The sequence below is a fragment of the Cucurbita maxima genome, unplaced genomic scaffold (assembly GCF_002738345.1).
Source record: "Cucurbita maxima cultivar Rimu unplaced genomic scaffold, Cmax_1.0 Cma_Scf00038, whole genome shotgun sequence".
Classification (NCBI taxonomy): domain Eukaryota; kingdom Viridiplantae; phylum Streptophyta; class Magnoliopsida; order Cucurbitales; family Cucurbitaceae; genus Cucurbita; species Cucurbita maxima.
In genome coordinates this window covers 202,570-228,178 of record NW_019272054.1, presented here as the reverse complement: position 1 = coordinate 228,178, position 25,609 = coordinate 202,570, and the positions used below count along the sequence as shown (strand labels likewise).

General features: G+C 38.4%; 3 protein-coding genes and 1 pseudogene across 3 annotated transcripts; all 4 read right to left on the bottom strand.

Annotated features, from left to right (window-relative positions):
• Positions 1–5,976: 5,976 nt before the first annotated feature.
• On the bottom strand, positions 5,977–10,794 carry LOC111468866 (proline-rich receptor-like protein kinase PERK8). Its single transcript, XM_023113997.1, has 3 exons — positions 10,641–10,794; positions 6,622–6,925; positions 5,977–6,013 (listed from the first exon to the last, which is right to left on the bottom strand). The coding sequence occupies exons 1-3, from the start codon at positions 10,792–10,794 to the stop codon at positions 5,977–5,979; spliced, it is 495 nt and encodes a 164-aa protein (XP_022969765.1).
• A 1,642-nt stretch (positions 10,795–12,436) lies between these two features.
• On the bottom strand, positions 12,437–14,580 carry LOC111469002 (annotated as a pseudogene).
• A 2,177-nt stretch (positions 14,581–16,757) lies between these two features.
• Positions 16,758–17,981, bottom strand: LOC111469003 (clavaminate synthase-like protein At3g21360). Its single transcript, XM_023114190.1, has 3 exons — positions 17,565–17,981; positions 17,229–17,482; positions 16,758–17,157 (listed from the first exon to the last, which is right to left on the bottom strand). Exons 1-3 carry the CDS (start codon positions 17,928–17,930, stop codon positions 16,812–16,814), a joined length of 966 nt encoding a protein of 321 aa, XP_022969958.1. The 5' UTR covers positions 17,931–17,981; the 3' UTR covers positions 16,758–16,811.
• An 870-nt stretch (positions 17,982–18,851) lies between these two features.
• Positions 18,852–25,302, bottom strand: LOC111469000 (protein decapping 5-like). Its single transcript, XM_023114188.1, has 8 exons — positions 25,037–25,302; positions 24,012–24,109; positions 23,589–23,660; positions 22,543–23,475; positions 21,696–21,761; positions 19,583–19,783; positions 19,367–19,477; positions 18,852–19,293 (listed from the first exon to the last, which is right to left on the bottom strand). The coding sequence occupies exons 1-8, from the start codon at positions 25,182–25,184 to the stop codon at positions 19,138–19,140; spliced, it is 1,785 nt and encodes a 594-aa protein (XP_022969956.1). The 5' UTR covers positions 25,185–25,302; the 3' UTR covers positions 18,852–19,137.
• Between the last annotated feature and the right edge of the window lie 307 nt (positions 25,303–25,609).

Sequence of the window (25,609 nt, the reverse complement as noted above, 5' to 3'; positions counted from 1 at the left end):
TCAAAAAACAAGTGATCTAACCGCCAAAGCTGACACCAATCAAAAGCGAAGAGTAAGCTTTTCTAATGGTCGAGGCTTGGAGTTGAGTCATGATGTGAGATCCCATAACGGTTGGAGAGTGGAACAAGTGCCAACGAGGATGTTGGGCCCCAAAGAAAGGTGGATTGTGAGATCCCACATAACATTTTTTATAATTGTGTGGAAATCTCTTCCTAGCTGATGCGTTTTAAAAATCTTGAGGGGAATCTTGAAAGGGAAAGTTCAAAGAAGACAATGTGTGCGATGTCATAATTCTAGACCATAAGGTGTAGCTTTCTTAAATGAAGGAGGTCTTGTTTCTTGGATAAACGTGCATTTGAGTACTAGAACAGAACTTTGAGATCAGGAACAAAGTATTTCTTATATGAATGTGGAAATGTCTCACTAGTAGACGTGTTTTAAAATCGTGAGGTTTGAAATCGAATGATTTGAGGATGGTTTGTAGCAAATGGCATGGAAGAGTAGTTGTTGATTCAATGACATTTATTGGTGGGTTTTGCAAGTGACAAACACACAAAATCAAAAGGTATGGGATATGATTTATATGTAAGAGAGACCAAATGCATTCCATTTTTGCAAGACAGTGACTTATCAACAAGTTCATCAAATGTCCATTCTCTGGCCCCCTCCCATCACAGCCCTTTTCATCACTACTCTCACACTTCATTACCAAACGGTGAAAAGTTGGTTTGGGACATGTCCCAAAACAAGAACCTTAATCAAACCAAAATAAGAATTTCTAAAAGTTTTCCAAATCTGTAGTCGCTCTTCTCTGGCTCCTCTGGCCTCGGTTGCATGCTTACCCGTTCGGCATCCTCCAACGGCAACAAATGGGATTTGAAGATTTGAGCTTTTTATATGTATGTGTTAATCAGTTGAGTTATGTTTATGTCAGTATTTAACGTTTAACGTATATGAACATCTATTACTCATTGATAGCATACATTTCATAGTAGAAATGTCATCAATGGTCAAATGGATGAATGTAACAGCTCAAGTCCACCATTAGCAGATATTGTTCACTTTGGCTCATTACGTATCATCATTAGTCTTACGGTTTTTAAAACGAAACATACTAGGGAGAGGTTTCCACACCCTGATATAAGGAATGCTCAATTCCCCTTCTGAATGTTTGATTAATCCACCACACTTAAATGGTGTGAAAGTTATCTTATTTATAATCAAATAACAATAAATGGAAAGATACATAGGATATTAAGGCAAATATTAGATATTTACCTTATAATAAAATATCAAATATAATATATATGGTAAACTATAGTTTATTACTAAATATCCTTAACACCCCACCGCAAGCTAAGCATCGGATTTAAACGAACGTGAAGCTTGAATTTGAAAAATTCAAAGAGATTGAGAAATACTTTTCATGAAGATGCTAACAACCCGGTTCTTGGCCATCAAAAATTTGCAGAGGGATCGCCGCTCAACGGCGATGCTGCCTTGGCTTCGGCGAGAATATGTCTAACCCATGAAGAGGGATTGTCGCTTAGCGACGATGCTGCCTTGGTTCTGGTGAGAATATTTCTAACCCCAAGAAGTAGAAGAGGAAACCTAGAGCAAGGGACAAAGACAATGTTGAAGCCGGAAAAGTCGTCACATTGGGCGAAGGAGCCAATTTTGGCAGGAAGTGCGGCGGCAACTTAGTTGGCGAATAGGCCAGTGCGGCACCCAGATTCCGAAGGTAAATCTCTGCAAAAGGTTGATAGGTTTAGGTTAGGGTTTATGTGAAGGATGAAGGTTGATTGGGAAGAAAATGAGAGAGACTATATTGGCCAAGGGGAAAACCGATTGGGTTGGAAAAGGTGAGGTTGTATGTACAGAGTATGACAAAAAGTGATTTGGAGGTCAATAGGGTGGAACCGAAGAGTAATCAATTGGCTCCGACTACGGCAGCCATGAAGACTGCCCCTGCGGCGTCAAAACCAGCAGGGGTGGTGGAGAAGAAGATTAGAGGATTCAAAAGCCATTGAAAAGAAAGGATCGAGGTTGTTAAACCGAGAGGGCTCTGATACCATGTGAATGTTTGATTAATCCACCACACCTAAATGGTGTGAAAGTTATCTTATTTATAATCAAATGAATTACAAGGATATGGAAATAGTAATAAATGGAAATAACAATAAATGGAAAGATACCTATGATAATAAGGCAAATATTAGATATTTGTCTTATAATAAAATATCAAATATAATATATATGGTAAACTATAATTTATTACTAAATATCCTTAACACCCCACCGCAAGCTAAGCGTCGGATTTAAACGAACGTGAAGCTTGAATCTGAAAAATTCAAAGAGGTTGAGAAACACTTTTCATGAAGATGCTAACAACCCGGTTCTTGGCCATCAAAAATTGCAGAGGGATCGCCGCTCAGCGGCGATGCTGCCTTGGCTTCGGCGAGAATATGTCTAACCCATGAAGAGGGATTGTCGCTTAGCGACGATGCTGCCTTGGTTCTGGTGAGAATATTTCTAACCCCAAGAAGTAGAAGAGGAAACCTAGAGCAAGGGACAAAGACAATGTTGAAGCCGGAAGAGTCGCCACATTGGGCGAAGGAGCCAATTTTGGCGAGAAGGGCAGTCGGAAGAGTCGCCTCATCGGGCGAAGAAGCCAATTTTGGCAGGAAGGGCGGCGGCAACTTGGTTGGCGAATAGGCCAGTGCGGCACCCAGATTCCGAAGGTAAATCTCTGCAAAAGGTTGATAGGTTTAGGTTAGGGTTTATGTGAAGGATGAAGGTTGATTGGGAAGAAAATGAGAGAGACTATATTGGCCAAGGGGAAAACCGATTGGGTTGGAAAAGGTGAGGTTGTATGTACAGAGTATGACAAAAAGTGATTTGGAGGTCAATAGGGTGGAACCGAAGAGTAATCAATTGGCTCCGACTACGGCAGCCATGAAGACTGCCCCTGCGGCGTCAAAACCAGCAGGGGTGGTGGAGAAGAAGATTAGAGGATTCAAAAGCCATTGAAAAGAAAGGATCGAGGTTGTTAAACCGAGAGGGCTCTGATACCACGTGAATGTTTGATTAATCCACCACACTTAAATGGTGTGAAAGTTATCTTATTTATAATCAAATGAATTACAACTATATGGAAATAGTAATAAATGAAAATAACAATAAATGGAAAGATACATAGGATATTAAGGCAAATATTAGATATTTACCTTGTAATAAAATATCAAATATAATATATATGGTAAACTATAGTTTATTACTAAATATCCTTAACACCCCTCTTCAACTAATGTGTGATCTCACAATCCACCTCCCTTAAGGGTAAGCTCGTCCTCACTAGCACACCGCCCAATGTATGGCTCTGATACCATTAGTAACAGCAAGCCCATCGCTAGTAGATATTGTCTACTTTGACCCATTACATATCGTCGTCAGTCTCACAGTTTTAAAACACGTCTACTAGGAGAAATTTCCACATTCTTATAAGAAATGTTTCGTTTCCCTCTTCAACTGATGTGAGATTTCACAATGAAATATCATTATTCGAACATTTTGAGCATATAAAAAACACTATTTACATATATAAAAAAAAACAAAAGATCTTTAATAATTAATAAGTTTTGATCTAACAATGAGAGAAAGGTTGATGTAGTCCAAAATTGAATTAGGGAGAAGTATAGAAACATGTATGTGCTTGAATGTTCTAAAAAGTGGATAAAGGTAAGGGGCACCCCGTTAGGCCCCAATCACCTCCACTCCTTTCACCGATAATAACCCTAAAACTTAACGTAACATTCCGTGAGATTTCGAATTTTGTCGAGTTCTAAATTATATCATATATAGATCATTCAAGGTCTATAGGTTAGCTTGGGACGTGAATTATTAATAGGGTCGATGCAAAGAATCGGTCGAGAAAGAATATGTCTACTGGAATACCTTATAAGATAAAGATATCTTATAGTTGTTAATTGAGAATTAAGTCCTTCATCGACCCTAACGTGATCATTGTTACTTGGTAGCGATGGCAAGGTAGGGAGTGACCCACCCATGATCCTGCTACGATGAATGGGCTGATTCTAATAAGAGCAGATGCATATCACAAGAGTTTCAAGTGAGGTATTAACTTGACTACTGTTCTATACATATGATGTAGATAGAAGAATGGAAGTGCGAATAAATATATAATACTTTAATAGGAAAATGAAAGGTTAGATCTTAGAAAATCAACGAACAACGAAGCAAGGACTCACATGGCTCATCTTCTAAAAAATGAAATGTTTTTAGAAATTCTTGCTCTCAGACCATTTGTGTGAGATCTCACATCCGTAGTAGACGCGTTTTAAAATCTTGAAAGGAAGTCTGAAAAGAAAAGCCCAAAGAGGATAATATCTGCTAGCGATGGACATTAGAGTCGAGCAACGGGCAATGTTCTAACGAGGACGCCAGGTCCCCAAGGAAGGTGGATTGTGAGATCCTGGCCTCTCCACAATGGGTATGATATTATTCATTTTGAGCCTAAGCTCTCATGGTTTTCCTTTGGACTTCCTAAAAAGTCTCATTCCAATGGAGATGGTATTCCTCACTTATAAACTCATAATCTTCTACTAAATTAGCTAATATGGGTCTCACTCCCAATAATAATTCTCAACAATCCTCCCCTCGAACAAAGTACAATAATAATTCTCAACAATCCTCTCCTCGAACAAAGTACATTAGAAACCTCATCTGAGGCTTATTGTTAAGAAATAGAAATAGAAAATAGAATTGGAAGAGTGTATGTTCTTGATTCAGGTTTACCACGTTTAAATACATACAAACTATTAATTAATACCTAAAAATAGAAAAAAAAATATATAACTAACTAAAACTTGTAAATAAATAAAATATACCATTAATCAAATTTATACTAACAATTCCCTAAATATCTATTAACTACTACCTAAAAATAAAAAAAAAAATATATAACTAACTAAAACTTGTAAATAAATAAAATACACAATTAATCAAATTTATACTAACAACTTCCTAAATATCTGAGATATATTCTAACTAATATATCTCCAAAATATCCTCTTAATACTCCCCCTCAAGTTGGAGAGTGTATGTCGATCACACCTTCAAAAGGTCAAATTGCTGTCTTCCTAGAGCTTTAGTAAAAACATCTGCCAATTGCATTTTGGTCGAAATATAACACGGTTTGATGATTTCAGCTTGTAACGTTTCTCGAACTATATGACAATCTATTTCAATGTGTTTCGTACGTTCGTGAAAAACTGGATTGGCTGCTATATGTAATGCTGCTTGATTATCACAATATAATAATGTTGGTTCGGACAGTCTTGAAGAATGTATCTTAACCAAGTTAACTCTAAACAAGTATTTGTCATAGCTCGATACTCGGCTTCTGCTGATGATCTAGACACATTAGTCTGCTTTTTAGACTTCCAAGAAATAATTGAATTTCCAAGAAAAATGCAGAACCCAGAAATAGACCGTCTGGAAGTTCGACAACCACCGCAGTCAGAATCGCAATATGCTTGTAATCTTAAATTGTTTTCAGATGGCAGTAGGAGTCCTTGACCAGGAGTGCCTTTGATGTACCTCAGAACTCGAAGAGCTGCCTCCCAATGTGGTTTTCTTGGTTCATGCATAAATTGGCTAAGCATACGAACTGAATAAGCTATGTCAGGCCTAGTGACAGTCAAATATATTAATCTGTCAATCAATCGTCTGTATTTACTTGGATCGTTTAATTTCTCTCCTTCAGTTAAAGAAAGTTTCAGATTTTGCTCCATAGAAAATTTGTCTGGACGTGCTCGTGTAAGGCCTGTGTCTTGAAGAATGTCTAGAGCATACTTTCTTTGAGACATAAAAATTCCTTTTCTAGACCGAGAAAATTCAATGCCTAGAAAATATTTCAAATTTCCTAAATCTTTGATAAGAAATTTCTGGAGTAAACTAGTCTTGAGATATTGCATTTCTTTGAGATAATTGCCTGTCAACAGAATATCATCAACATAAATTAGAACTGCAGTGAAAGAAGTACCTTTACTCTTGGTAAACAAAGAGTAGTCTGCTTTGGACTGAGTGTAGCCTGCATTTTGTATAGTTGTAGAAAATATGGAGAACCAATTGTGAGAAGCCTGTTTTAATCCATAAAGAGATTTATGGAGCCGACATACTGTATTCTCTCCCTGTCGGCGAAAACCTGGTGGTAAAGACATATAAACCTGGTGGCCAAGACCAACTGTAGTAAGTTTCGCTGTAGGGGAAAATGTTTCTGTGTAATCAATACCTTCAACCTGAGTGTGTCCCTTTGCTACAAGTCGAGCTTTATGACGTTCAACAGAACCATCAGAGTTGTATTTAATTTTGTACACCCAGCGACAACCAATAGCTTTATGACCAGGTGGTAGAGGAACGAGAGACCATGTATGATTACGTTCCAAAGCTGCAATTTCATCATTCATAGCATGCTGCCATAAAGGGTCGCCAACTGCCTCGTCATAGGTTTTAGGTTCTGTCTGGGATGTAATAAGAGCAAGAAAAGCACGTTAAGTAGGAGAAAAACGAGAGAATGAAAGGTAATGATGAAGGGGATACCTGGTGCCAGTGCCGGGACCTGAGCTAGAGGTTAAATGATTGGCTCCATAAGACATCTCATAATCCTTATGCCAAGCTGGAGGCTGTTTAGTGCGAGTAGAACGTCGGAGTGGAGCTGATGTATCAGGCGGGATAGGATTGGAATTAGTGGGCAAATCTGGAGAAGGTGGAGGAGACGACGAAGTAGTAGGTGAAGGGATAGGAGGTGAAGGAGGAATGGAAGGTGGAGGATGGATGCTTAAGTAGGATGGATCATGAAGTGGAACAACAGGAGTCGAAGGAGCTAATGTCGAAGTTTGTGAAGCTGATGAAAAAGGAAAATCATCTTCACAAAATTTAACATCACGGCTGATAAAGAATTTGTGAGATTGCATGTCATACAATTTGTAACCTTTATGACTACAAGGATATCCTACGAAAACACAAGGAATTACCCGAGGTTCAAATTTTTGCTTAGGATGTACTATAGTTGCATAACATTTACAACCAAAAACTTTAAGATGATGAAATGTAGGTGATCGTTTGTAGAGTGCTTCAAAGGGTGTCTTGTTAGATAACACTGGTGATAGCGTTCTATTTATAAGATAAACAGTCGTTAAAATGCACTCTCCCCAAAAATTAAGTGGAACCTGTGACTGAAAAAGAAGAGACCTAGCTACATTTAGAATATGGCGATGCTTACGTTCTACGACTCCATTTTGTTGTGGAGTATAGACACAAGTGCGCTGAAATTCAATACCACAAGAACTAAAGAATGGTTGCAAAGATAGGAACTCAGTCCCATTGTCTGATCGAACTATCTTGATAGTAGTATGAAATTGAGTTTGAACAAATTTAACAAAGTTCATTAACAAATGATGTACTTCTGACTTATGTTGCATTAGAAAAACCCAAGTACATCGAGTAAAATCATCAACAATAGTGAGAAAAAAACGCAAACCATAATGGGTAGGAATTTTATATGGTCCCCAAATATCACAATGTATCAGATCAAAGGCAGAATGGGTTGTTATTGAACTTCTTGGGAAAGACAACCTAGTTTGTTTTGCTAACGGGCAGATACTACAATTATGAGAATAACTCGCATTATTAAGATGCAATTGATCAGCTAGAAATTTAAAACGAGAAAAAGAAGGATGACCTAGACGTAAATGCCACAAATCAGATGACTGAGATACTTATGAGTTGAAGATTTGATTGGAGATGAAGAAATATGATAGAGACCTCCAAATTGTTTACCCGAGCCAATCATCTTCCCCGTAGCCAAGTCCTGCACAACACAAGAATCAGGATAGAAGGTGACATAACATTTCAAGTTATTGGTAAGTTTGCTGATCGACATTAGGTTTAAATTGAATGAAGGCACACATCAAACGTTGTTTAACTTAAGGTTAGGGCTAAGGAAAATATTACCAGTATGTGACACACGTGCTGTCTCTCCATTAGGCAAATATATTGTAGACTTGATGGCAGCCTTTGGATCAGTCATAACAGAAGATTTTGATACTATATGATCTGTAGCTCCACTATCGAAAATCCATGAATTAGAACTCGCAGAGTTAACAGATAATGTAGATATGGGAAACAAACCTGCAACATTGATGTGATTGTCAGAATTACTAGAAGGGTTTTGATTGATTGCAGATAAGGCTTGTGCTATTTGTCGTAATTGCTCAGAAGAAAAATTTGGAATGGAATTAGGTGACTGTTCTTCTGTATTCAACTGTGAAACATCGGCCATATTTGCAGATGATCGGTATCCACGATGATTGTGTTGATTGACTTGTCTTGTCCTTGTAGAATTATTTTTCTGTCGACACCGATCTTCTGTATGTCCCCTTCTATCACAAAACTTACAATGAAACTTAAGAATTTGACACTCATTGATTGTATGACCACTTTTATTGCAGTGTTCACACGATTTGTCCTTGGCGAATTTTGAATATGTTGTTTTCTTCTGCACTGCTGATGCAATCGAGAAATTCTCAGTAGGTTCAGAAGTTACCTGTCGCTGCATCTCTTCTTGTACAAGTAATGAATAAGCTTGCCTCACATTAGGTAATGGAGACATCATCAATATGTTAGATCTCACCATTTTATAAGACTCATTGAGCCCCATGAGCAATTGCATCAACTTGTCTTCTTCGTGTTGATCAATATGTATTTGACGTTGATTACACGTAAATGGTGTGCGGTACGCTTCCAATTCATCCCAGAGTGCTTTGAGCTTGGTGAAATATGTTGACATTATCATGGTTCCTTGTGACATCGTTGCTATCGAGTTTTGTATTTGAAAAATTGCTGGAGCATTCTTTTGTGAGAATTGATCGCGAAGATCAACCCACACTTGATGAGCTGTCTTGGCGTGAATAATGCTTTTAGCGATATCTACTTCAACAGAATGAGTTAACCAATATATTATCATACTGTTGCACTTATTCCAGAGTTCGAATTCGGTTGAACTTGCATCTTGGGGCGGTTCCTCAATTGTGCCATCAATGAAGCCAATTTTCTTCTTGGCAATAAGAGCATAACTGATTTACTCCAGGATTGGTAATTTGCTCCATTTAATTTGATTGGAACAAGTGAATATCCTGGCTGATCAGAGTGATGCATATAGTAAGGATGTGTTAAATCAACATCCGAAATTTTAAAGCTAGATTTGGCTGATTCCGCCATGAAGGAAATTTTGATATTTAAGAACACCACGATCGAGGCTCTGATACCATGTTAAGAAATAGAAATAGAAAATAGAATTGGAAAAGTGTATGTTCTTCCTTACCACGTTTAAATAGCTACTATTAACTAATACCTAAAAATAGGAAAAAAATATATAACTAACTAAATCTTGTAAATAAATAAAATACACCATTAATCAAATTTATACTAACAACTCCCTAAATATCTGAGATATATTCTAACTAATATATCTCCAAAATATCCTCTTAATACTTATGGAACTCTCAAACAGATCCCACCATCGTTTGTAGAGGGTAATGAAGCAAACTCTCCCTAATAGATGCGTTTTAAAACCTTGAGAGGAAGCTCGAAAGGGAAAGCCTAAAGAGAATAATATCTGCTAACAGTGAGCTTAAGCGGTTACAAATGGTATAAGAGCCAAGCACCCGACAGTGTTCCATTGAGGACGTTGGGCCACAAGGGGGTGGATTGTGAGATCCCACATCAGTTGGAGAGGGGAATGAAGCAACCTCTCCCTAATATACGTGTTTTAAAACTTTGAGTGGAAGCCCGAAAGAGAACAGTGTACATACCATCGTGTTTGAAACCCACATAGATTTTCATGACAAATATCAAACATCATCATAAACCTATTTCAACACAAAAGTTGGATTAAAGGCCACCCGTCCAAATCAAGATTGCGAGCTGTGGACAGCTTAAAAGTAGTCTTTCCCTTGACGGCTCTATAAAATGTGACATTGCCAATGCTTTGTTCTTCAAAATATGAGCCATTTTGCTTCCTCCATTGGAAAACAAACGCATTACACACTTCCCCACCTCTCTTTTTCCTCTTCACTTCACTCAAAAACTAAATTTGGCGTGTGGGTTTGCCCCAAATCATACACCCTTTTGGACATAACAATTGATAACCAAACCCATTTATTATATAAATCTTTCAAACAATCTTGTCTTCCTTTATCTCTAAGACACTTTCTCTCTCCTCTGCCCATAAAAAAGGTAGCATTTTTAAGCTTCCCCTAACCTTTTCAAACAAACCCATTTCATTAAATTTGTCATTCTCCACTCAACAACATAAAAAACCCATCTTTCATCTTCAATTTCTGATTGCTTTTAGTGCTCCATGCTTCCCTTTCAAACCCTTCTTCTTATTCTCTCTCTCCTTCCTCCTCCATGACATTCAAAATCTCCCACTTCCTTTTTACCCTACTTTGGATCTCTCTTCTCCTCTTATTTCTTCATGAACTAAACCTCTTCAAACCCAAATTCAATCCAAAACCATCACCAACCATCACCTTTTCCTCAACAAGGAAGGTACTAGCCAGCAAAGTAGACTTCACTCCCTTTGTCCATCACCGCGGAACCAATCGGCCTGCAAACCATTCCCATACCACCACCGACAACAACGACGACATCGATCCCCGCTATGGTGTCGAGAAGCGACGAGTCCCAACCGGTCCAAACCCGTTGCACCATTGATGCATTCATTCTCCATGAATGGAAAGGAAAAGAAGAAAAGGTTGATAGTCAAAGCTTGAAATTGAATTGTTTGCTCTATAAATGATAATACTACTCATGTTGTGTTGATGATTTTGATGGTGTGGAAATTATGATGCGGTTTGTTGTTTAAGGGTTGGATCAAATAACCCACGTAAGAGGAAGGAGATGAGCTTCTACTTATCGGTAAGTAACCAAGTTTTGTTGATGACAACACTGTGAATTTGAGGAATGATATTAAAAAAATAATAATATTCTTTTTTTATGATATATGTAATTATTAATTATATTCATGAGTAATTATGAATGGGTATTAAAGGAGATAAGGAGTAGCTGGGACGGCAAGCTAAATTGCACATCTCTTTGAAGATTAGCAACAAAAAAGGCAAATTTTGCAGTGCAAGTGATGAGTTTGGTACCCACCTTGCCCCTCTAGCATATATTTACCCATATGTTGCAATTAATGATAACAAATTCAAATAAATGTAACCATGTTCATTAATTTGCACTCTATCAATGAATCAAGCTAAACCCTTGTTTTTGTATTTAGTGAAGAGATTCGCTTATAATCTTTAATTAGTTCATCAATGTATGAGATTATAATGAGATGTTTTGATGGAAAGATAGTGGTGGGAATGATTAAGATAGGCAAAAAGAGAGAGTGATAGAATAGTGAGATACCATCATAATGAGTATGAGTATGAGTGTGAGCCAAGCATGGGTGTGAGTTTGGTAGTGGTTTCACTATGATCTTCTAAGTGGGCATAGGGTTTGTGGTGTACATAGCCTTTGTTTTGGGCTCTAATCATTTTCGTCGAGACTTGATGTTTAAATATTTATTCTCTGATTCGAGAATCTCGAGCATATGAACTTTGATCTTTAGGTTAGTTGATCTCTTGGATCAATCTTCTAACTTGTTAATCACCTTATTGATCCTCTTAAATGGACATTTTGATTCGTTGATCTTTAAATTTAGTCAATGTACTTTTAAAATCGTTTTTAACTTGTTTTCAAACTCTTTAAATCGATCTATCTTTAGTCCAAATTTTCATTTAAGTGGACCATCACTGTTATAATTATTGATTAATTATGAATATTAAAAGGCTTAAAGACATTAGTCCATTAATTATTAGCAATTCAATGATTGCAAGTACAAGGGTCATATATCTCATCTACTAGTTTTTTCTAAGGTAATTGTTTTAGATTTGGTGTAAAAAACCCGTCCTTATCGATTTAACGAGTTCGTAAACAATATATTTTCCCACATCAAATGATGGCACAATTTTAAAAAATGTAGAGTTCAAAACAAAGTTGATATCAAATCGGACTCAAATAAGTATAAAATTGGTTTTTGACGGTCGTAATATGCCCCCGATGTTGGAAGTTGAAATCCACATAATGTACGTTTTACTTTCATCAAGCCATATAATGAACGACAAGACGCTTCTCTAACTTTCATTGCCAATGCTACAACCAAGTCTCTGTTCGATATGACCCACGATCGAAATATGTTGAAACAAATAAAAAAAGTTAAAAGAACACCAAGATGGGAGAGATCTTTTTGAAATAAAGAAACCAAAGCATACATCTCATGAGTCTAAATTAAGAACACATCTGTTTACATTAGAACATATACAAACTTATATATTGACAAGAACACATATCTGTTTACATTAGAACAGTTGATAGCAAAAGTTTAATGGGGAAAGTTTCTGCCTTTCCCTAACCCCAACTTATGATGTTCTTTGTTTTAGACTTTCTTCAACTGTTTTAGACATAAGTTTGAATGATGTTGCAACAGAGTTAACAGAGTTTCTTGAACAAACTTGCAATCTGCGGACTTCTGAGAGAGTTAAAGTTTCAGCCCTCACAGCCAACACTGCTTCTAAACAATCCTTCCGTCTGTGGCTCAAACCGATCATCGGCAACAACGAAACACCACTCGACTCGCCATTGTTTCTGATCAAATTAGGCTTCTCACTGAAACTACTACTACTTCTGCTCCTTGAACTATCAATTGAATCTGTTTCTGTTCCTGCATACTCTAACATGAGTTGTTTTGCATTCTCTTTTGACTTTGGACTTGAGTTCTTATTGAGATAATGAGCGGATTCGCCTGACGGTGTTTTGTTGTCATCTCGAAGCTCATACCTCAAGCAAGCATTGATCCAACGAAGGTACACTAACTCTTCAACTTCACTAAACCTGTTCATCTGGAGCCCTTCAAGTTGCTTTATCAGACCCTCATTCTCAGTTCTTAACTTCTTAGCCTCCTCTCTTCCCTTGCTTATTGTTTCAACCTGTTATTAATCAATTGTTGTAAATAGTAGAGCTATATATGTAAAATGGTGTAAAAAACGAGTAGACTTATGGTAAATAGTTATATATAGTAAAAGGTTATATCGGGTATTCAGTAAACTGAATTATATATAAACCTCTCTCTTGTTCTTTGTGTTTATCTAGATCGAGTGTGTGCGTTGTTATGCAATCCTAACAAGTAGATCATACAATACACAAAAATACCCCTTTAAGCTACTAACCTCTGTCATCTTAGTGAGAGTTGTGATTCTAGCCTTCATGACATTTAGTTTAGAGGTAAGTTCCTGGTTTTCGTGTTGAAGCTCTCGATTCTTCCGCTTAAGCTCCGAAATCTCGACCTCGAAATCCTTCTCCGCTCTCATCTTCTTATAAAGTTCTACTTCTTTCTTGAGGGCCTCTTCCTCTTTTGCCTGCAAAGTGGAAACTTGTTGTTTAAGTAATAATAACTGTTGTTTTGTTTGGTTTGCATCAACCTGAATCTGCCTTTGCAGCTCCTTAATCTTTCCCTTAGCCTCCTTTAGCTCCTTCTTCACCAATGCTCCCTTCACTATCTCTTCTTGTAGCTCCTTCCTCTCAGCCTGCAAAGAGCTGATTGTGATATTACTCTTATTGATATCATCATTCTTGGCCTCCAGCTGCTTCTTCAACTCCATGATATCCATTTCACTGTTCTTGATACCATCATACATGAGCAGTTCACCTTCAAGCTTCACTTTCCTCTCCTCCAATTCCATCACTTGTTTCAGCAACCTTTCCATTTCAATCTTATGGGTTTCACCCACTTTGTTTTGTGGTAGATGTTCTCGAAGTTCATCTAAACTATGATCATGATCACCATCTTCAAGATCATTCATTGAATTAGCTCCCTTTTGTTCTTCTTGTTCTTCATCCAAGCCCTGTCATACAAAGGATTATAAAAGTAGTACAAAAAGCATTTAAACGATTCAAAGTTGGTTTTCTGAAACATTACATGGAACATTCTTCGCTGTCGTCTTAGGTTCTTCTCTGTGTGTTCTCCATTTTCTATGTAGGATAAAAGAATAAGAACCTTAACTCAAAGAAGCAACACAGACAGTTGAGAAAAACAGAGAAACAAAGAGGAGACAACCTGAACAGATTAATGAGCCCCATGATCTGATTGTGAGCTGCCTAATTGCATAAGCTGCAATCGAAACAGAAACAAGAACACCAAATCTGTTCATCATCTGCAATCACAATGCCATGAACTTCAAAACCCATCTTTCCCCATCTCCATGGCTAACCATATTGTGCTAAAAATAACAGTACAGAGAGACAAGACATAAGAACCTTAACAAGAGACCTTGAAAGTGGACAGAAAGAACAAAAGAAAGAATTAAGACTCTGAACCGACAAGGTTCTGGTCGTGTCTTTGTGTTCTTCTGAGGTCCATAGAGAGGTTCTGATTGTATTCCTAAGCTTATAAACTTAAATTGGGAATATGATGAATTAGAGGGATAGCTTGAAAATTCAAATGAGAATACGTTGTCCATTGTGATGCATTGGGAGTCGGCTTGCTTTCTTTGGTCTCAAAAACTGCCACGAAATTGAAATAAGAACTGCGGGGGCAGAAATTAAATGCTGTTCAACCACTTTCTTAATTGCGAGAGGGTGTCACGCAAAGCTTCTAACTTTATTGTATATTCAAAAAAAATTTCCTACAAACCTACCCGAGTTTTTATGGTAGAATTCATTCAAGTCAATCGGGTTGAACTTTGGAGTTCCTATCATTGAACCATTCAAAAAAAAAAAGTTACACGTTGTTGGTAGAGGCAGTAGCTATCAAATTCTATTAAATCTTTCTCGACCATATCAGGATTACTCTCATTCGAATCTTATATTAGCCTTAGTTATTCAAATTCTAGCTTAATATTGAGGATAAGCTCACTTACTGTGAAATCTCACATCGGTTGGAGAGCAGAAGAAAGCATTCCTTATAAGGGTGTGGATACCTTTCCCAGCAGACACGTTTTAAAACCTTGAAGGAAAACTTGAAAGGAAAAGCCCAAAGAGAACAATATCTGCTAACGGTGGCCTTGGGCTGTTACAAATGGTATCATAGCCAAATATCAGGCAGTGTGCCAGCAAGGACGAGAGTAGGTTATGACCCTCACGTTGCGACATAAAAAGCGGCGACCCTCAAGTGGCGCCCATCTGGCCACACGAGCGCCTAGACAAGTGTCATGATACGATCGAGGAGGCTGGTGCACCATCTAACACACCACATAGAATAGGCATTGAAGACAAGTCGAGACATAAGCAAGATAGAGACATCGAATAGACAAGAGGGGCAAAGATAGGCTTGTTGAAGGATCTGGTAGGGTCCCGGGCCTTAACCTCAAAAGTCAAGGTTCCAGAAGGAATTCGGGCATACGGTTCTAGAGTTAAGTCCGTTCATACGAAATATGAATGCTCGCCAAATTTGGTGTCAATCGGACACCGGACGGGCACTCCATGGCACCGTATGACCATTCGCCAAAATCATGTCTATGCCTATTAAAAATTGCTCAAAATGTAATATAGGGGTACCATGGTGTCAGCTCTCCACCACCCCTGGGCCTAATGACCTAACCAAGCTACCCTGTGGCACATATGTGTATCACTGCGCGGGCGAGCGTGTCGAGACGAGTGTCTCATGCGACTTCCTCTGAAATGGGTTTTTCAAGGACAGTACTAGGCGGCACGGGTGTGCCGGTATTGCGCCCCAGCCCACGTGTCGAAGGTTGCTACATACACCCGCTATTCGGTACGGTATCCATAAATGACATGGCATGGGCACGGGAGGGCTAATGCCTCGATAGAACTCGGATGGATGGATGGATGTTCGGTGCGTCCCAATGAGATGAGCGACACGTGGGTCCATTCTCAATGGCATGACCGAGCGAATTGTGATGGCCGATGACACCCCGAGACTCGGGATGGCGTCAAGACATATGGGTCATGTCAATGGGGATCGAGATGACAAGATGAGACGTGATGTTGCATTGAGAGACCTTGGCCCCGAGCAGAGGCAAGGTAGAGCCGAATGACTTGGCCTAGTGTAGAGGCAAGTCGGTTGTGTCGCAGATGATTGATCATGCATGTGCAGGCGGCGTGTGTGGTCGAACAAGCTAAGGATTCCGCACAAGCGATGTTCGATTGACGAAGACAAACCTCACCTAAGGTCCAATGAAGCCACAAAGTCGGGGCAAAAAATATATATGGGGCTTAACCCGTAAGGTTGGTCGTGAGCGTGTCAAGATCACGACGCCACATGATTAAAAAAGTAGGATCATGACACTAGGCTTCCAAGGGGGGTAGATTATGAGATTTCACATCAGTTGAAGAGCGGAACAAAGCATTCCTTAATAAGGGTGTGGAAACTTCTCCATAGCAGACGCGTTTTAAAACCTCAAGGGAAAACCCAAAAGGGAAAGCCCAAAAATGACAATGTCGGCTAGCGGTGGGCTTGGGCCGTTATACTTACCTTGAAAACTAAACCAGAAACTTTATCCAGCAAAACCGAACCAGACGAGTCTAAGTGGACCGAATAATAGTTCAACATCTTTATTAATGGGAAATGTTTGCATAGTTTTCTCACAGCATGGCCTCAACAGCATGTAAAATAATAAGAAACTATACTTTTTATTCATTAAACCACAAGCATAGTAGAGGAAGAACTACTTGCAGGTGGCAACTAATACTCTTCTGGGAGGAAGAGAAGGCCTTCTTCCATGGAGCAAAGCATAGTTATCCAAAAACAAAACATCCCCCTTTTCCCATTTGAATTGGATGCTTTCTTCTTCAATTATCTGCTGGCATCTCTTCACAACATGTTCTGAAATCTCCATCCCATCCGCCATTAAAGCAGAGCTGTGCTCCTTCCCATGCATCCCCACCATGGTGTTAAACCACATTCTTCTTCGTTTCCTTCCATCAAACACCTTTGTTAGGCACCTCGGTCCCAGTATCGTCTTCATCGCGCCGTTTGGCAGCCACTCAACCTCCATCCCCAACGCATTAGCCCTGCAAATTATATGTTTTACAAGGCTGAGTGTCCATTAATCATAATACTCAGCAGTATTTGAGATGGGTACCTTTTTTCTGCTTCATAACGATCTGATGAACCAAAAGCATCCTCCCAGCCTCTGCCCCTCATAGAGGAAGTGTCATTGTTGCTAAGAGCAGTGAAGGTATATTTCAAGCCTTTCTTGTCCATTTCTTCAACTTCCTTTGGGAATTCCTTCACCATTCGTTCTGTTACTTTGAAACTTGGAACAAATGGCGTTTCTCCACCTTCTGGAGGAGGTATCTCACAGTACAAGATTACCCTCTTTGGATATTCCTTTATCTATTTCAATTAATTCATTCATTAGTTCCACATTTTTGTACTTTGAAAGTAAAGCAAGGAATTTTAAAAGCTTTGAAGTTACCAAAACCATCTCATGGTGGTAGTAAATGAACTCAGAGAGGGGTCCTTCATTAGCAGTCCAAATCCTCTTATAAATATGAGTTCGAGGAGCTGGACCAACGTATCGAATGTCTTCCCACCCGAAGGCTTCAACGATCTCGTTGAACTCCTCAGCTTTCGACACGTCGTATCCTCGGAGTAAAACAGCGCTGTGTTTGATAATCATTTGGTCCAACCAATCTTTGTTGTTTTTTAGAGCCAATAAGAGGGAATCAAAGTTGGCCTTGTTTGATTCAGGAGGCTGTAGAACCAATGGCATGGTTTCTCCATCCACTTCCTTTTGGCCCTCACATTTTCCAACCTTGAACTCTTTGCTACTAAACTCCATTTTGTTTGGTGGTGCTTCTCCTTCAAAGTGGAGGGTTTTATTTATAGAAATCTGGTTTTTTTGGACCCTTCTGTGTGTTTGCTTAGATTGTGTGATATTCACAAGAAATCTATCTCTCCCTCAGTTGAATTCTGTGGGTTCTGCATACAAATCTGGTTTTTGGACAACAGAGACTGTTTTGTATTTTATGTAAAAGTTCTTATTAGATGATCTAAGTATATTTGTATTTGAAATAGTTATACCCAATGAAACTCAATGCATCTGATAAAGACTTGTGGTTTTGGACATTTACAAAAAAAAAAAAAAAATATATATATGTATCCACCTCTATCCAGTTGTAGGAAGGTGATGTTTGGTTTAGAACCCTTTGATAAAATTATAAAATGAGGTTGCTCGTGACTACCTCTTAATAGTGGTTAGACGTAAATTCAAAAATACACTCAATACATACCAAAACATTGATATAACTAAATTTAACGTAGCCTATAAACTTAAGATTTTTTATGATTTCACGTGGTCTTATTAGAGTAGGAGTTACTCATATTGATTTCCACTTGTTTGATTTTCTACAAATCTTTACTTCTCTTTTATATGTTTAATCGTGTAAAACTATCTGACATATTCATTGAATAATTTCTCGACCATTTTAGGTGGATTGTCACGAGAAGTCTCTCTCCAACGAGCAAATAAAAGTTGATATAAATGAGATGGTATTTTTGATAGGTACTAGCAATGCAACTTCACAAGAAGTTTTGTCCTTGGATTTGGGAGGAAAGAATAGTGTCTTTATATTCTTCTCTTGAATAGTGTCTTTTCAATACGCTGAAACATAGAACGTGTCCAACATACACGAGTCACGAGACATACACAAAAACCCCTTTGCATCCTCATTATCATTAGCTATAACAGCAGAAGAGAGGATAAACATCAAGAGTGCCATAAATTTCTTAAATTTTGCTCACTAAACAACATCATCCAACTTGGTTTACAAATAAAGCTTCCAATAGAAATCAAATTCTTTGTTAGACCAACTGTTGAACAAGGCAAACCGATAAAAACAATGAAAACCAAAAGAACAATCCGATTATTATTTCGGGACAGACAGAGAGAAACATGCACTCTATAAAAGAACAAAACCCTTTATAAACTCAAACTAAATGGGGCACAATTAACCATTATATAGCCCAAAAGATACATACTGGTTGGATTATGAACGATTAAATGATGATCGCCCTTGTCCCCGCCCCCTCCCCCTCCCATAATAGCCATATCCTCTTCCATGGTATCCTCCACGGAAATACCCCCCACGTCCAGGACCTCGGCCACCTCGTCCCCCTCGATACCTCGAAAAATCACCAAAAGTCTGCAATAGCAGTTGGGAAAACATTAAATATGGCAATTTAAAACGTACGAGACGCAGCCACCAGAAAAGTTACCTCTGTGTCTATCTTTACTTGCTCCGAATATCTAGTCCGCCCATTTTGAGGATCATTATCAATAGCATTATAAGAGAGTGAATCAAAGAAGTCATCCTTGTTGTACAAAGGCTGCATATAAAAGACACATTTAGTATGTCATGGTTTGAAAAGAATTGAATCCATCTTTTGAATAGACCTAAATTCCGAACTCGAAAGGCTTAAGGATGTTCTCACCTTAACCCCAGACTGTGAGACTTCACCCTCATCTTCTTCTTCCGCATCATCATCATCACTGACATTTCCATCCACATCCTTATCCTTGTGGTGAGATTTATTGCCTTTACCTAGATTTCCCCACACTTCATCCTTGTTGAATTTCTCATTCATAGCTATGAAATCAAAATCTTCCGTAAATTTGGTAACAGGACGGGAACTCTGCAATGTAAAGTGCCAAATGTTCAACTCTAGGATTATTGAGAATGTGAACCTCAAACATAAATACAAACCTACAAATTAACCCAACCATGATGTATTTTCAGATTATGTATCCAACAAATTGAGTACACTAATCATTAATCCATCACCTCCCTCAATTCTTTATAATTTTCACCGCTCTTATAAATTTATCCTTGGATCTGAGGAACTTAGAAGTTTGTTTTCGAAGGATAATCTATCAAGTTTCAATTCAAATTCTACCATATCACTCTGATTCCAGTCCATTAAAACTTATTCAGCACTCAAAATGAACGAGGAAAGTACACAAACTACATAAGAAACGGAGCTTCGATTGAGAAATATGAAAATACATACAAGGGTGGACAAAAAAACATCCCTACATACAACAAATAGGTCATTTAAAAGAAAATGGTGTAACTGATAATTACGGAAAACCTCATACATACAAGGGTGTACAAAAGAAACAGCCAACCAAAAGGAGCCCCCACATACAACAAATAGGTACTCCAAGTCAAAAGAAAAAAGTCTAACTGATAATTATGGAAACCCTCAGTTATCAAGACCCAAACGAAGACATTGAACCTCTTAACCTCCCACACACCCCAACCAGCAGTCTCACTTCCTCTCTAAAAATTCTTTGATTCCCCTCTATCCAAATACCCCAACCAACAGTGAAGAAACGAGCTTGCCACAGGAACTCTGCCCTTCTCACATGAAGGAAGAAGCATCAAAACCTTCTTTATCATAGCCCAACAATCTCTATTCCACACTAGAGAGAGACCATGAAAGCCCCCCCAGAAAATGGTCCAAATTGACTAAGCAAACTAACAACTTCAAAGAAACAACTAAGGCCCCAAAAGGAAGGAAGAGTGTCTCCACCCAATCTATGTATTAACTTTTACATGAAAGATTTGAAAGAACTTTACCTTCTTTGGAGTCTTAACATTAGTGGGGAAAAGGAAGAGGTGATGGGGTAGCAAGGGAGGTGAAAAAATAAAGCTTCAAGAAAAACCCTGGGAAGAGGCAGGGGTCCAAAGGCAAAGGTCCCTCCTCCTCCCCTAGCCAACGCATTTATGCCCCACAGGCAAAGTAAAATAGAAACCTCCCTATAACTCAGGGGCACAGTCGTACAACCTTAGAAACCTCCAATAACCCCCTATCCATAAAGGGCTGACAAAACCATAAGATAACCAAAGACAACTCACACAAATGCCGCTTATCAGAGACCACTAACTACAACCTCAATTTTGAAAGGTGATACAAATGGGGTTAAGGGATGCAAAGCAGTTTCTCTACCACCCAACAGACAGCTGTCCTCCCAACCTAGGGAAAATAGAGGAAAGCCTGAAGAAATAGTTTTCCAAGGGATTTTAGGGGATCTCATAACCCTACTTCCAAATACCAACACAAAGGGTGGAGATCGTATTTACTTATGATGGTTATGCCACAAAGCATTCAATTCTCAAGAGAGGCACCACAACCACTTGGCCAATAAAGCCCCGTTCTAGTGTTTTAAGTTACCAACCCCCAACCTGCCTAGATCCAAAGGCTTGGAAGGCATCTCTTAACTAACCAATGCAACCCCCATAGGCCCCCTCCTAAAAAAATTCCCTCATCATCTTTTCCAAACTTTTGCTCACCTGACCCAGGAAATCTAAAAAGGTAAAGATGAATGGGACCCCAATTAAGACACAACTTGGATGAGGGTAAGTCTCTCGCCCTTTGGAGAAGAAGACTTTTCTCCAAGAAGCAACACTTTTAGATGACTAGACTCCAAAAATAACACTTTAAAGATGTAAACAACATAAAGGAATTCATTATTGAACTTCATAACGAGTGATGCCTACATCAATTATTACTATTAATTTATTATTAATAGTTCACAAATTACCCCAGATCCTCTTCCTCTTTCACGTCCTCTGTAAAAGTGGCGAGCCTGAAAATGACCACCATTTGCCTGAAACTCATTAAAGTTAAAACAAAACATCAGTGTCTCCATGACATAAACTAACAAGGTAACAAGGAAATATAATAGGGCAGCAATTGAAACATCAGTTCGAATTTCTGATCATCTACAACTATGGTTGTGCAATTGAACACATGAATAAACAGTTCACGAAGTGTAAAAACTTTTAAGTAGCATTTCCAGCAATGAACTCAAGAACCAGAAATAAGAAAAGGTAAATATATCACTGTGACACAATAATTAAAATGTAGTCTCCTAAAACATAGTCTTTGACTAAGAAGGCTTCTAGAAGAAATCCAAAGAGATAGTATGACCAAATCCCTGTCCAGTACGATTATGTAGCACTTCCAGAAGTGAACTCAAGAACCAGCAATAAGCAAAGGTAAATATATAACTACGTGAAGCAATTACATAAAATGTTTACAAGTCCCCTAAAACCCAGCCTTAGCAAAGAAGGCCACTAAAAAAGAATCTAAGTCATATTATGACTAAATCCCTGTCAGTAAATTTATCACTATGTGATGCAATAATTAAAAATCTTGAGTAGTCTCCTAATCAGACTTTGGCCAAGAAGGCCTTTACAAGAAAAACTCTAATATCTAGAAGTTTGATCTGGCAACCTCAATTACATTTGAATCAATCATAACTTCAATAACAATCTTCAAAGAAACTAGCCTGCATAAAGTGCCACTTACAGGAAGAAAAATTAAAGATATAACAGAAAAATAGCAAATCAGAGACCAAAAATACATTTTATGAATTAGAAAGACACCTTTTGAACGGGCCTTGATAGTAAAGGTAGTGGTAATATTGGTGGCTGAGCCTCTGTTGTCACTGGCATCGAAGGTTCTAACGATAATGGCTGGACCACTTCCACGTCCTCATGCACTGTACGTGAGGATTGAGATGAAACCACAGCAACAGGACCAGACTGCAACAGCTGCCCAGGGGTAACGAGAGAAGGTACAGAAGATTCAGCACGAGAGTTGGCTATTCCAATTACAGATGAAGTTGACTGAGACGCATTTTGATACAGTAATGAGGGACCAGAAACTGCATTAGGTTCATTAGTGATTGGTGGTATGGCAGAACTAACATCTCCACCGGAAAATGAAGATAGTATTGGACCAAGGGGCAAACTTACACTAACTGGGGCTCCAGAAAGGGTAGGAACAGCTGTCTTATTAGCAACTGAACTTGGCAAGGTTTCAGAAAAAGAAGTAAAAGGGAACATAGGCAAAGTTGTTGAAAAAGTTGGAGGGGGCACAACAGTGGAGGTCAGGTTAGGAGCACTACTATTAGCAGCGAGCAAGGGAGATGGAACTTCTGGTTGATTTGAAGTTCCAGTGGGTAAAGGTGCATTAATGTTAGGAAACTGCATTGACTGTTGCAGAGATGAAGGTATTGACAGACCTGGAGGAGGTCGTATTATTGATTGTTGATGTAACTGAGGAAGCCCATTAGGTGGGCCATAATACCCTTGCCAATACATGGGCATCCCAAGTCCACTGCCATTTGCACTTGGAGGAGGCGGAGGAGAAGCTCCCCATGACCCCAAGTTGCCTCCAGGTTGATATGGGGGCAAACCACCTTGAAAATTAGACTGAGGAAATCCAAATGCTGTGTGAGAAGTATGATCGGGTAATGACCCACTGACAGCAGAATGCATGCTGGTAGTTGTGGAAACTGATGGGGGATAGTGAGACTGCATAAGCAACAGGTAAGCTTAACATCCTTTCAAAAAATAACAATAGAGCAAACATGCCTTACGTACCAAGAAATTGGAAAAATACATTCTTTGAACAAAAATGAACTTACTTGAATAATTGCTGGATCATTATTTATAGGCGCTGACGGCTGAACAGGTGGAGAAGATTTAACCTGCAAATCCTGCCAAGAGCACAAAAAACCAGATTATTGATCAAAGCAATGGAAAGGAAATGGAGCCCTGTGCCCCATCTAGATTATTAAGTACACAATATCAAAAGAAAGGACATATTCGAAGCAGCAAGAAATCCAAAACAATAAATGAGCATGCTCCAAACAAAATACCACATTGAGCCAGCAGGCTCACGTGATCGGAAATTCAAGTGGTAATCAGCAAGCGACAGAGACAAACTCCAATGGTGATGCTAGACATTCACTCTAAACAATAGGTAATTCACCAGTCCTAATTTTTTTTAAAAAATAACAAAAAGAACAAAGTATGATAGAAAACATAATTTTCAAAGCATCTGATACCTTGATATCACTTCCGCGGAATAAGATGTACTCAAAAACTTTATCACTTGGAGGAACTTGGGGGCCATCCTTTCTTCCTTCTGTTCCAAATGATCTCACTAGCCCAAAAAAAGATTAAAATAGAGTGAATCATATGTATGAAGCTTGAAAATGATTAAAACGGATGACAGAACATCAAATTATTATTACATACAAGATCATAAAAATTAAGATTAGTTCATTGTTTGATGTATATGAAAAGAAACATGTGAAAATAAGATGCAAGAAATTTTCATTCTGGTGGTACATTGTTCTCAAGAGTTTCCATTGAAGACCTATATGGAACAATCTACTCGCCAAAGGAGTAATAATAATTGACACTCAATTCTTACAAAAACAACCAAATATTGCCCGCAAACAATTACAAAGAAAACCATGTGTTGGAATTTTTTAAACTCGTGAGAAATGCAGAAATATGAGAAAAAATAAGCGGAAGTCCACATAACTGCATTTAAAATTTGTACTCAAATGGGAATTGACGGGCTATCCGAGTGCTAAACTAAAAAGAAAACTTTATCAGTGAAGGCATTTTAAACCTTAAGAAATCTACAAAGGCAGCTGATAATAAGAAAGCAAACTGAAATATAGAAATGGAATCAGTAGAATGGTAGATGATAAATCAATGCCTAAAAAATAAAACACAAAAATCTTTTTAACTTTCGACCTGGCTATTGGGCTTTAGAGAACAATGCCTGGAAAATAAAATGGAAAACAAGGGTAAAATTAAAACCCTTTGGGCGTTATCGGACGTCAAAGTCGGTTCAGCCACAAATCGAAACCTTAAATTTCAAACTCAAGCCTTGTTGTAACAAAATCAAAACCAAAACTTCATCGAAGTTCTGATTCTCTAGCCATAAAGAAACGAAAATGCCCATGCATTAACAAAACCAGCAAAGTTTGAGCCAGAACAAAAGGCAGTGAGCCACACAACCGCAAATCTTGAGAAGACAGGGGAAAGAAAATAGGAAAAAATGAAAATGAAATACCATTTCTTAGTCCAATACTCGACTCATCGGTGTTGATGTTGTAGAGTACGCCTTCGTATCTAATTTCACTCTTGGAAGTCAAACTAATCAAGCTTCCAATGTACGAATCGGCAGCTGAACTCGCCCTCGAACCAGCATCTGAAGCCATATCTATGAAACTCAAGCATAAACTAACACGAGGAGGAGGAGGAAGAAGAAAGAGTAGAGCTTTTAGGTTTTTAGAGGAGCGACTTTCGGCCTCTCAGATTCTCAATTCTTGAAATTGAACCAAGCACGGACCCGACCTCTCCACTCTGTTTTATTTGGGTAATTCCCACCCCTCAAATTACAACTTTACCCCCACCATAAATCACTTACTTTATTTTCATATATATATATATATTAAGGAGTGCTACAAAATTTATTACAAAACTTATAAATCAATATATTTTAAGCAATAATCATTAATTATCGTGTTTATCGTGTTTATAGTGCATAGATAAGGTGGCGTGTTTTATCGTAATAACCTACTTTGTAAGATTTGACTTGAATCGTTCTTATGGAAACGTATTTAATGCTTGGCTTTTAAAAGAG